We start from the raw sequence: 13,234 nt of genomic DNA on the forward strand, positions 1-13,234 counted from the left end.
ACCAAATTCTAATCTTCTGAATTCTTCATGTCTCTATCTTTTTTCTCTTTCCAAATTTATTTCACTGGATTATACTCCTTCAATAACATCTTCAAACCCTAATCTTTCAGATTACCGCTTATGTTCTAACTACTTCTACTACTATGGAATTTGAATCAACAACTGCATCTCTGTGTTAATGTGGTGTGGCAACTAAAAGTGATGTACGTACGTACGAAGTTCGATGTTGTGACTGACTATTTAAGTAACAAACATTTGGCGAGACTTTAATTTATGGACTAGTCATTCAGAAGCGTTCGAGGGATTTCAAGGTCACGACATCAATTTTAGTACCTTGAAGATACGACCAGTATTCTAGCTTGACAACTAGCAACCAGTAACACCTATATTCAAAGCGTCCCCCAGTCGGTTAAAATCAGAAGTCAGATGCGAAGTGATCGGAAAGATATATTTGATGCGTTATCAATATATCGAGAAGCGTTTGCTCTAATCTGGCTAGTGAACGAAGGAGCTGTTTCCCACGCTGAGTCGTAACGTGTTCTGGTGCGGATGCATGACCGAAAACCTTCAGTTATACAAGTCCACTTAAAACAATGTGGTCAGCACTCGATGTCGAACACTTAAAGAGCTGTTGATGTATACTGATTGTCTATTAGCTTTCAAGGTCACTTGAAATTCGTTCAAAGGTCGTCCTTAAATTATAGTCTCGCCGCGCTAGCATTAATCGTTATTCTTCTAGATAAACTCGACAACTCGACATTTTCCAATTTACTAAAAGCAAACTAAATATTGTTGCCGGTACATTATAATCTTAACTAACTGAATTGAACGTAATTTAACTAGTTTTAAGATGTCAGCCATCATAAATCATTCACAACAGAGGTTCGTAGGTCAACGTTGGAACATGGATCGTGGATCATCTTCACTGCTCCTCGTATTCTGTCCTATCCTATTAGACTTGAGAACCCACTATCACATGGTTTAGTGACTAATACTAACTGCTTCTAAGTTAGTACATAATTATTGTATAGTTTGGTACTTTTTTGATCGTGGTTTGTTCGTGGATTTTTCATCGTTCTTTCGAATGACATCAGCACAAATTTAAGGTAGAAGTAGTATTCGAATTTCTCCACATGTGGTTCACAACTTGTCCTGTACACCTCGATGTTGATTGCTTCTTGTTAACCTTAAATCTGTCATTGTTTACTTCTTTGTTTTGGCTGTATCTCCCATTGGTTTGATCTTTGTTCCTATGTTTGTGCATAATTTTCCTGATCGGTTGATATATTGGATTGATTTCAATGTGCTTATTTATTGCTGATTGACCTGAGGGCTAAGCTTCTAAAAATTCTTTGGTGTTTTTGGAATTGCCTCTATCCAAAATATCCACATTTTCCCCGTAAATGTGTGTCCACAGTTGTCCACGTGCATTGATAAAAGTGAAGACATGTCATGACATTTGACCGTTAATTGATGTTTATGCAGGCGAAGACGAAGAGGGTGTCTGCTTTTTGCTTTTCGCAGTTGACACATCCTATGTAAACCAAAGGATGAAATGACAAAAGAAGACAAACCAAACATCTTATGTCATCAGAAAACTCTTCGAAATAATGGAAATTCATTTTCACTCACTGTAAAATCACAAATATTCTATTTTTATCGTTCTGGAAAGTCCAACGCGTGCTCAGTCTGTTTTAAGGTATCACTTCCAATCTCTTAAGTGGTTTCCGTAACACTAACGAAGGGATTTCTGTTTACTACCTTTCAGATGGTATCTTATTTATATAATGGGATAAAAACTAAGCCTAACAGTTTGCTCTTCGTTCCCTGAGGAGCGAGAAAACCATAAAATTGATATCGTTCAGTTGTTTACGATATATATCCTGTTAATCTTTGTGTTAATGTTCTGTAAGTAAGCCTGTTATCTTACTGAAGAAATCTACTGGGTAACTGCCTTGTTTTCTAATAGCAGCTTATTTTGGAGATAAGCTGTCTTCACAATCAGTTGTTACCCAGTCATACTGTATCACTGCATATTACAATCGATCACTATTTCATCCATTTATCTGACGTTCCCCAAACATCTTCCATTTAAGATAATAAAATCCTAATCCATAACGGAGTGGGACCTGAATGCTATGTGTGTAAGCATCGTTTCTGCACAAATTCCACACCATAATTTTTTTATTCAGAACTAATAGATTTGTTGAGTCTAACATACCATGTGCTGACTTTAGTTTTCGTTATCTTTATTTAATATGTCTATTTATCTCACCAATATTTTATTAGATCGCTTTCTGAATCCTGTTTAAGTTATTTTTTATATGGCATATTTTGACGAAGACCAAAATACCTATCTAAAGGATGTCTTCAAATTTTACAAACACTTAAACTATACACATGTTGTGCGCGAACAAATACGAAGATATACTGACTCAATTTTCAAGGTATTCAGCTAGTCGAATCATTCTCAGTGACAGAAAACAGTATTCACTAAATTATTGAATTCGCATTCAGATTGTTCAGTGCATACTATACCAACTGAAGGTAGTTTTATACCATGTGCATTTATCTAATTAACCAGATTTTTTCATATTAAAAAATTTCTTCAGTCCAATTGAAATTGAAGATTTATGGCTTGCTGCTCTGACAGAATGGTGTCACTCACCGACGGCTCAATGTAATTTAGGCACAAATGTGCCTCCTAATAGTCGTATGTTATTCATTTTCACAAGCTAACTTATGCGATAGGGATTGCCTGTACTGATCCATGGTATTCTAAACTCCGTTGGATAACTTTAGGTTATCACTATCAGTGGAGCGAAAGAGTAAGTTTTTGTTTTGTCATTGTCATATCTGTTTAAGATAGATACGGCTTTTACATACTAAACAGTGTTAGATGATTACGGTATTTATTGTTTAGTCTTTAATTCGTTGAATTGGACTGTTCTCTGAGATTGTCTGCTGAAGCAGAAAGTCCATAAGAAGTTTAATGACATCTTGGGGCCTTTATATCCAAACACCACAGACAGTAAACACATCCAGCCAACTCACCATATTATTTTAATCTGACATTTAATATAGGGTGGGTTGGTAGATCGCACCACCCCTTTTCAACTTTGCTATCGACAATATTCTGAAGATAACTCTTAGGGAATTACGCAGTGGTGTTGGTGTAGACCTGTCACCTGAAGAAAGACTTTTGGACCTTGTGTACACAGCTAACATTGTCTCACTGTACAATAATATACTAGTTATACAGTCGGTACTTAGTCAATCGGCAATCAGTATCGGCAGGTATGGTATATGCTTTATAATTCCTAAGTGCAAAAAATTTTGCAAACTATCAGAAGCATGTGCCCCCACTTACTCTTTGTGATGAACTGTTAAAAATAATTGAAAATTCATATTTGGATAGTTTTATTAGTGCCGGTGGTAGCTTATTAGTGAAAAGGTCATAGTTAAATATACCAACCTAGACTATCCTAAGGGCTGTTGTGATTTTAGTCTACCTGTAAAAGGTCTGATATTCAAACATTGACTTCGATGACTTTGTCATGTTACATGAGTGTCTTCTCTAAAGCTCCCACATCACGCGTCATTTCCGAACGCTGGGGGTAAACGAAAAAAGCCTAGGGGTTGTCTGCTTATGACACGGTGCCATAATATGAAAGATAATTGCATTGGACAAGCTCCTGTTGGTCCATGATAACTTCACGGTCTAGTTATTAGAGGTTGTGTAACTCCTTTGCTTAAGGCATAAGCAAACATGACCCAGAATAGGTACCAGTGGCCACCGTGTTACAGTTTTGCCACGTTTTTCATAAGACTGAGGTGAACTCCCTCATCTGGAAAAAGTATTTCTTAACCGTAATCTCAATTAAACAATATACCAAATGCTGTTCTTTTTCATTTATTGCACTCCTAATCCCTCTATTTCTTTGTAAGGTCAATTTGTAGTGCGTTTTCTCGGTACATTTTTGTACCAAAACGTTTTAAATAAATAAATAATAACTTCACTCTGTGTAGACGAATTTCGAGCCAAGTAAAATGCTGTCAAATGGTAGTCTAGTGGCTAAAACGTTCAAATCTCAACCACACAGTCCCAGGTTAAAACTCCACCCCACCTTCCACTGTTTGAACAATCGGATAGTATCATTAGCTATCATACTTTGACTGTGGATCATACTCAAGTACGTAGTGAATGAGTTAGTCTAATTTTAAGTACGAAGCCGTTGACTGTTGGCCTATTTCATGTTTATAATCTGGATCTTCTTACATAGTGGCGTTACTCTTCTGTTTGTTTGTTTTTAACTTGTGGTCAAGTGGACGCCTTGTTAACGTATGACGTGATAAGACCATCAATCAGAGGGCAGCGAATTATCGATTGGAACAGTGACACACGAAAACCATACGAGCAGTCTAGAGTGCTTATCGACCCTGCTTCTGCCTAGCCCAGCCAGTTAAGTCCAGAACAACCTATGCGGTATGATTCATTGTATTTCAAACACTCTAAGTTTATATATCAAACAGACAGACCGCATCATACCAATAAAATAGGAAATAACATTTGTACAAGATTCAGCCAAATGTGGCTGTGAATGTGGTAATTAATAGACTGGGGATAACTCAAGAATGGTAAATCGTATAACAATAGTTTATAGTTCAAAATAAAGCTCATGATAAAAGGAACATGAGTATGAATAATTTAGTTATTCAGCAATTATGCGATAAAAATATATGCATAATATTTGTTCATAAATAGATCCCAAAGTTACCATTCATTATTGTTACCGGGACATAACACTTTTTATAAATGTGACATCTTGAACTGGCATCATATTATACTAAATCATAGATTGTTGTGACAATCTTCAAAACTATCCTTTGTTTATTTTTGTTTGGTTATCCCCGACTCCGTCTACTTTGTCTTCTGTTATACAACATATTTTTCAATGGAATCCCAATACTACCAAAGATCTTTATGTAGTCCAGCTTGTCTATAGTATCAATTACTTCAGGCAACTCATTCTGTTAAGTTCTGTATTTTTACTGTCTTTTTTAAAATGATGTGAATGGTTTCAGGTTGTGAAGTAATGTTTTAAACTTCCTGAAATTTGTCTTCTAAATTAAATATCCAATTAGCCAATACTAGTATTTTACAGCTCAGTTTGAGATGTAAAATATACCTATATATTCCTGTCATTTTTCTAAAGATTTTCGTGGGCCTTCGTGAATATAAATTCATTTATATTTACCGTATAAAAATGTAGTACAATGAAAGCTCCAGGCAACCAACTACATAAAATTATTGCGGAAAAATATAAAAGTGATTATGTCTGGTTGATTACGACTGATTAAAAGTAGTTCATTTTTGTGATAACACCATGAAACAAAGATGGTTCTATTAGCATTTTCCAACTCACCATGTCTCCAGAGATAAGGTTGAGAGGGCCCTTGGGTCTTCGCAACTTAATCATTGCAGATGTTACTAAAATTAGATCAGAAAAAGACCCAGTTACACTACTGCTGTAACGCTTTAATTGTTTCTTCATTAAAACAATACAAACCGTTTGTATTATGTAACTTCCCCTGTTTCATTTATTGGAAAAAAACCTGTTATTATGGTGTCTGGGTCAATCAAGTTGTTTTGTAATGAAAAGGTTTAAAGCCAAATGTTCTGCATCCTAGCTGTGGACAACATTTCTATCTATCCTCTACATTCATAAATAAAAATTTCTATAATAAATGAGAGAATAAAACGAAGGATTGTAGGAGAAACCGATGAGTTGATAAGCATGTCACGTCCAGAAAATAAATATGTTTTCCATGCTGTCACTTCAGCTAATCAATATACGGTTAGCATTCCCACAGCTGTGTGGAGCATATGTATCTGGTGCCCTTTTGTATCAATATGTCTGTGTTTAAATGAAATAAAATAAAAACTCCCCCAGGTGACTGACCAGGGATACACTGGATGTTGCGGAATTTTTAGAAACGATAACGTAGTGGCTAAGACATTTGTTTCTCAACCACTAAGTTCCATACTCGATCTTCGCTTCACATACTTTGACATGGGTGACCGGATAGTATAATTATCCCTCACACTCAGAGTGTGACTCATACCCAGGTGCCTGGTTAATGAGTCAATTAAATCACAGCAAACTCACACAAGCCGTATAAAGTAAAGCCTAATATACAAACCTGTACTCGGTAAAACAGCTACATTGGGGACCTGATGTTCTTTAGATTTAAATAAATTCATATCAAAAATGGTCATTCATAAATAACAGAAACATTTTTAGAAACATAGTTTCGTTCTGTGTTTTCAAATATACTCTTAAAACAACTTCATTACATTATCATATTAATTATTGTCGCGTAAACAGTTGACTCTCTCATATTTAGAGTTTACTGTCCAACATGGAATTTGAATTGGTTAGAATCTTGACATCAGTATTTTATACTAGCTAAAAATTTCTCCATTGCGATGTTCAGGTTTATAATGAATCTAAAGTTGGTGAATTTCCATCGTTGCTGTATGGGACTACAGTAAACATTATCAACTTCCTTAAGCATTTAATTGAGGGAAGGGAAATTTCTTCAAGTAATTCATCTCGCCTGTTAGAACAGTGCCAAAATTACACTCCAGAAGCGTCGATTGTGAACTATTATCGAACAAAAACAACTATGGGCTTCCATTCTGATGATGCGGAAGTAGATAAAGAAGCTCCTTTGGTGTCAATCAGGTAAGTGTAAAAGAGGTACTTCAGTATGCCTGCCAATTTTAGATTGAACAAGTGTATTTAGAGTGCTATTTAACTATTTCCCCCCTTAGTTTGCCAGAAACACATGTTTCGAAATCCAGAAAATGTAGCATATTGTCATGCTCCATTGTAAAACGTACATTTTTGTGTTCATGATTGCGAAAACTCAGCATATTAAAAGCATATTTGTAGCTATCGGAAGTAATAAATGTGCCATCAACACACCTAACATACAAAGCTGCCTTATTAATAGTCGAAGTCACCGTTCTCTACTTTAAGTTGGCCAGAAATATATCTGCCAAGATTAGGCTCGAAAAGCTCCTTCCCCACAGCAGCTCTGTCAATTTGGTGATATAATTTTTCCAAAATTGAAATCATATATCTTCGGTGCACACTAATAATAGTTGTGTTGAAATCATCGTTTGATAATGGAAAAAGTCCAATGTTCATGCATAATTTGTATGGTTTCCCCTAGTAATGTTAACATTTTCTAATACTTGAGCAAATTGAAACGTCTTTCATACTACAGACATCCGACTTTAACTGAATCGGTTCCAACTATCCTGCTAACCAAAACGCGAATATATTAGGCTAACAACTAAACACTGACAGCACCAAAAGGAAATTCGCAGTCGGCTTTGTTTCAAATTCATCGCACTAACGACTCTATTAGGTTTCGTTATATCTCTCACTTTTTCGTCTTGTGTGAATCTCACCTTGTATCGTAGACCATCATAACTTTTTACTGAAAATGTTAATCAGCTGTCAACAGTACACCTGTTCTTGAATAACTTGACAATACATTTGATTTTTCAAAATTAGTTTACATAACGAACTAACTTTAGCTAGACAACCAAGAAGTGCTGAATAACTGTTTTATCCTAGCAAGGAACTCAGCAGTGCGTACCTAGAGTCCTGACAAAGATAGAACAGTGAAAGTTCCGGCTTTATGTTACCTTTAGACCACTAACCGTGTATTAAACAGTACATATCTCTAGTTTCGGGGAATTAGGAAACTACTAGACCCATTCAGTCTTCGTAATTCTTAAGAAAGTTAGGCGACTTGCTAATTCTTAGGATGCCAAATTTGTTAGACTGTTGTAGGAATTGAATACAAATTTAATTAACAGGACTACGGAAAAAAACTCTGTACATCCCAAAAACCTATTGACACACTATTATTCCGGGATAGTATAGTTTCAAAATAATTTTTTATTCCGTTCAATCTCTCTATAACTTATTCTCCAATATGAGCTGATACTTTTTACCGCTGGTTCTTTGTTTATCGAGTCAGTTACATAAAATGAGACCCCTCATGGTATTGGATAAAACTGCCATTAAAAGGACCCTATCGTCATGATTGACAACATTTTCATTCAGTTAAAGCACTTATCTAAAAATTAAGTGCGGTATAGAGTTTCTGGGGTATCCATTTATATAATCGTGAGTTAAATACTGACGAAACTACCTGAACGATTGCTTCTGTAAACACCTGTCTTTTAAAGAGTAATCACTTTTATTGTTACCTTTTTCAGCTTTGGACCCACTGCATTATTCTTACTAGAAACATCAGAAGCTATCAAGCATGAATTCGACGCTCCATTGCATGGGAGTTTTGACCACGTATTGCCAATTTACCTTCATCATGGTGATGTAGTAATAATGGCTGGTAAAAGTCGTCTGGCTCGTCATGCAGTCCCAGTAATTTTCTTTGATGATGATACCGAGGTTGTCTCAAAAGGAGCTCTTCGTGTTAGTCATAACGTTTGTGACAAAATTTTAAAGGAAGATCATAATGAGGGTGTTTGTATACATTGCCAAGAGTGTCTAACATACATTAGGACTACTCGTATAAATATGAATATACGCCAAGTAATGCCTGTCCATAGATGACGCGAATGATAATATTGTTTTATTTTTCAATTATTCAGTATATTTGACTACCGATACGATACTTTTTTAATACCACGATAAATGCCTTGTCTCTTGACAAGAATGAGCGTCGACTACTTCTTAAGTCTAGTCTAGCGATTCTGTATCAAGTTATTTATCTTATGCTATGTTCGAAGAGATTACGGGTTTCCCTAATCTGCGAATGTAACGAAGACTCAGTGACACAACGACCAAATAAATTAACTAATTCGATGCGTCTCAGTCCCGCTAACCAGAGAGAAGTCCAGGTTCAGAAGAGGGAAATGTATTTCACAAACGCAATTCAAACGTATATGCACAGCATAAAAATGTCCTTAAGATAAGTTGCAAGATATCATATTAAAAAAAGACAACAAGCCAGTCTGGTAAATGCGACGTGAAGGTGAAAATGGGTGCCTTTGGTGCGAAAAAAATAAATTCAAATTTCAAAAATAAATTAACAGAAATAAGATATTTACCAAGTGATTTCTGAGGATCTACCATCCACGATATTTTATCAACCCACTACTTCAATAGACATACGTTTACGACTAAGTGTGTTCTTTGAAATGAATCTCACACACACTTTACGGTGTATTTTCCAAGCGTCCTTATCGATATCGAGTGTTCACTCCAACTCTTGTCTATTCGATATTAGGGTTGAGTGTAAGCTTATATACACAAAATTATAATAAACCCGTGATATAACCTACTTAGTATCATTCTAGAGTGTGAGCTAAACTGCTTATGGTTATCAATTGCAAATACGATTGGTCGGTTGTTTATTTTCCAAACCTTTACTACAAATCATGTAGTCTGGGATAACTTAACACACGCATGCGAAATATTACATCGAAAAATTACTGAGACAAATAAAATTCGTAGATTTTAATGAGATTATTATATACTGTTTCTGATCAATATACAAGATAAATTAAATGATTGCAAAAATCGGTTCCAAATTGTAATAAGTATTATACTCGAAAATAAGGACCATTTGTGGTACGATTTAGCATAGCCTCATTCTGTATTCTTGATGATGCTTCTGGGGCTAAACGATTTAATAACGGACGAATAGATGGTTCAAGTGCGATTATGGCTCCTGAAATAATAGACAATAAGTGAAATACGAATGTGGTTAGGTGAAAAGTTGTTGCACAAATAAGATTATGTCCACAATCATAAAGAGCTTTATACGATCATTTATTATACGTAAACTAGACATAGTTGTTTCTCAACTGTATTCAAATATCTTAAAACATAGTCTTTGGGCGAGAATTGTGAAGCTTTAAGACACTGTTAAAACTTTTGTAATAGTATTTATGTGAATATAACTCAAGTAACAAACTGATGTCGCGTTGTGTTTAGACCATCATCCGTCTAACATGAACCCCATGGTGTAGGTTGTAGATCCTGACATAGTAGGTCTAAAACTAAACTTATTTACTCAGCTTAGCTTAAGTACGAAGACGAAGTCTTTATGCTAACCGATTACTACCAATATCCCAAGAAATATAGGTAAACAAACATCTTATTTTCATCCTTGCCACCTTTTAGTTACATCAAAAAGCATTAAATTGTACTTTTAGTTATCGATAAGCCGTTTAATAGCAACAGATTCATGTTTACGCTTAGATCGCTTCAGTAACTAGCACAAAAAAGATAAAAAGTCCGTAGTTTGTAGACCATAAGTAACCTTCTAAAGGTCCCCAAACGCCCGGGTACGGTCAAGAGTGGGGGGCCAGCTTCCCCTATGGAGATGCTCTCACATGGCCACGCGTATACAGCCACTGCTACGGGAGTTCCACTCACTGCCTTCTCGCTGTGGGAGTGTTGTTTACGAAGTTGAGAGAACGGAAAGCGAATGTCCGGCGATTTAACCGGGTTGGTGAACACATAGGGTCTACCTAGTTGAGTTAGTAAACCCTGACTCCGAATCAATATGAACTTGGACTTCAGGTTCCCAAAAGAGCAAATGGCGCATGGACCGACTGTTAGTCGCCAGGTACCGTGGGGCTGCATCTCCTGATGTTCAACTCTTGTTTATTAGATCTTTAGCTTCTAGGTTATGGGCTTGACCTCTTAAAGAAACCACCTGCTTCAGTTTGAGTATCCAGACCGTATCACAGCCCTAATACAAATCAACGAGAACTACTACTGGCCTCGTTGTTGTGTGACGCATATGTATTTGGTGCCCCCTTGTACTAATGCTTTCGTGTTTAAACAACAAATAAATAGGTGACAACCTAATAAGGAATCATGCGAGGTATAACCTTTTAGCATAGTTACCATCATTCGAGGTATTCCCTGATGTAATGGGATTATTAAGTGCACCTACCTGGTATCATGTGTAGAGTTATACAGAAAAAAGTAGTGCAATGGATGAGTACATGGAATTTCATAACGGCTGGAATATGCTAACTCAATCTGTTTCTGTTTACTGGTAAGGGTTTAAGTTGCATGAGATGAGAAAGGTAAACGGATCGAGACTTACTACGTTGAACGTGTGAACTGTGTAGGCTATAACGTTTTTTGGTGGGGGCACACGTGATATAATTTATCAGTGTTTGCGGACAATCTATGCCATGGTTCAAACTTGATCAAGACGATGCAAATGTATAAAACTCTCTTCGTATGTAGTAATGCTGTTTTCAAGATCTAGAGGAAGAATCGATATATCCGTTATATTGTTAATGATTCTAAGCCACTCCTTTTATGTGTTTTTTTTTAACCTTGATGTTATTAAATGCCAATGTTTCTTCATATAGCTCGTTAAATAGACATTAAACACCATTTTACTTTATTATAAACTCACCTATATTGCATTCACTGGAGCCAACAACCGTCAGAAATAATGGCAAAGCCGATTGGCATGTGAAATGAAATTGGCAGACCTAAAAGTCAGGGAGTATTGATTATGTACTAGCAAACTAGATATTTGCGACTACCAACATTTCAGTATTATTTATTATGAAAAATGTTATTTCTCAGAGTGCAATGGACAAAACGCTGGTACGCACTATCGTTAACTAATGTCTAGCAATGAATGTATACTTCGGAGATAGAGTGGCTGAGTAGTCTAGCTAATAAACCTTTAGTATGTTATCAGTGATCATCCCTTACTGATAAAATAACGCCTCTGATTATGGATCTTACTTCACTTGATTTGAGCAGGTGGGCAGCATAGTCGTTATACGACAAGACTTAGAGTCAAATAATTTGGAATTTACTTAGATACAACAACTATCTTTTTAAAGATATTCATAAGCTTGGGCTCCTAAGCAGTAGCTCGACCCCAACAAATACACCGATTTTGTGTGGCACATGCTGTCCCATGATTCCCAGTTGTACCATACTTCCCGTGAACCAAACTATATATGCACATTTCGACAAGATATAAATATGCATTAGGCTGACGCAACGCATTTGCTGGAGACACCCATACGCATTGTATAAAGCCTAGCATGTAGGCCGTCAAACTGTCTAACTGAATAACAAAGCTCTTGCTAATAGACATACCACCATCTCTTGATAACTAGTGATCATCCACTCTAAATCTCCAAGATCTAGTTTGTTTACTTGTTGTAATGATACGATAAAAGCAGCAGTTACATATGGTGAACGCGCTTGGTCAGGCATATCATCCATTGTGGCTAGGACATAACATTGATGATAAAATTAAGTTTACCACTTGCGACGACGACTCCGTCTTTATCTGCAACAAATATACCGAGGATCCCATCAACTCTATTCGTATGATCAAATGAACAAAAAACTCACTCAGACAGGAATCTCTTAAGATAGTCACAAGCAGACTATTGAATTAGGTTAGAAGAGAGTTGTTAACTGACCTCAGACATCAGTGACGTTAAAACCAATTCCGGTTGTTTTCAAGGGTGACAGGTACTGCAGGCTGGTTATGTCTAGAACTTCATAGACCCTGGGACGGCAAGGTAAATAAGTCAGTGCGTTTTCAAACCTGCCCGCCGGACGTATCGTACGCCCTATGTTTCGCGCTATTGAATATAACTGATATAGTACAGCAAAAGATAACTTACCACCTTCAGTCTTCAGTAATAAGGATAGTAGGTTGATAAACCTGTGTTATTCCTGATTGATTGCCTTCCAGTGAAGGTCCAGATTCTCCTTGAAAATGTTCACTGATGGAGCTGATACCACTTGTTTGGATAATGCGTTCCAGTCATTGACCACTCGGTAAGAAAAACGAGACCCTACCGTCAGTTTATTAGATCGCGGTTTGTAAACCTACTTTCTATGACCGCGGAGAATATTAGTGCTGGAGGGAGCAAAAAGATAAGACATATTAACACCAAATCATAATTAGATACGAAATGCCAGTATAAGGTCACTTCGTGTCCTACGATAAGGTAAGGGGAAAAGGTTTAGACGTTTCAAACGCTCGTCGTTAGGGAGTTTAGAAAGACCCTTCACTAATTTTGTCCACACACGCTGGACACACTCAAGTGATTTAGTATCCTTTGTCAGACATGGGCTAGCTTCTTGGACACAGTATTCTAAGTGTGGCCTTACATAGG

At 36.5% G+C, this 13,234-nt stretch overlaps 2 protein-coding genes across 2 annotated transcripts; one reads left to right on the forward strand and one right to left on the reverse strand.

Annotated features, from left to right (window-relative positions):
* The first annotated feature begins 2,296 nt into the window (after positions 1-2,296).
* On the forward strand, positions 2,297-8,737 carry Smp_041490 (hypothetical protein). The gene is made up of 6 exons (XM_018791050.1): positions 2,297-2,447; positions 2,481-2,547; positions 2,585-2,713; positions 2,752-2,828; positions 6,499-6,749; positions 8,303-8,737. The coding sequence occupies exons 1-6, from the start codon at positions 2,325-2,327 to the stop codon at positions 8,658-8,660; spliced, it is 1,005 nt and encodes a 334-aa protein (XP_018645757.1). The 5' UTR covers positions 2,297-2,324; the 3' UTR covers positions 8,661-8,737.
* A 210-nt stretch (positions 8,738-8,947) lies between these two features.
* On the reverse strand, positions 8,948-12,688 carry Smp_041500 (hypothetical protein). Its single transcript, XM_018791051.1, has 6 exons — positions 12,530-12,688; positions 12,459-12,493; positions 12,367-12,425; positions 12,198-12,331; positions 11,494-11,572; positions 8,948-9,780 (listed from the first exon to the last, which is right to left on the reverse strand). Exons 1-6 carry the CDS (start codon positions 12,536-12,538, stop codon positions 9,653-9,655), a joined length of 444 nt encoding a protein of 147 aa, XP_018645758.1. The 5' UTR covers positions 12,539-12,688; the 3' UTR covers positions 8,948-9,652.
* Positions 12,689-13,234: the final 546 nt, after the last annotated feature.

This window comes from Schistosoma mansoni (genome assembly GCF_000237925.1).
Source record: "Schistosoma mansoni, WGS project CABG00000000 data, chromosome 7 unplaced supercontig 0100, strain Puerto Rico, whole genome shotgun sequence".
NCBI lineage: Eukaryota > Metazoa > Platyhelminthes > Trematoda > Strigeidida > Schistosomatidae > Schistosoma > Schistosoma mansoni.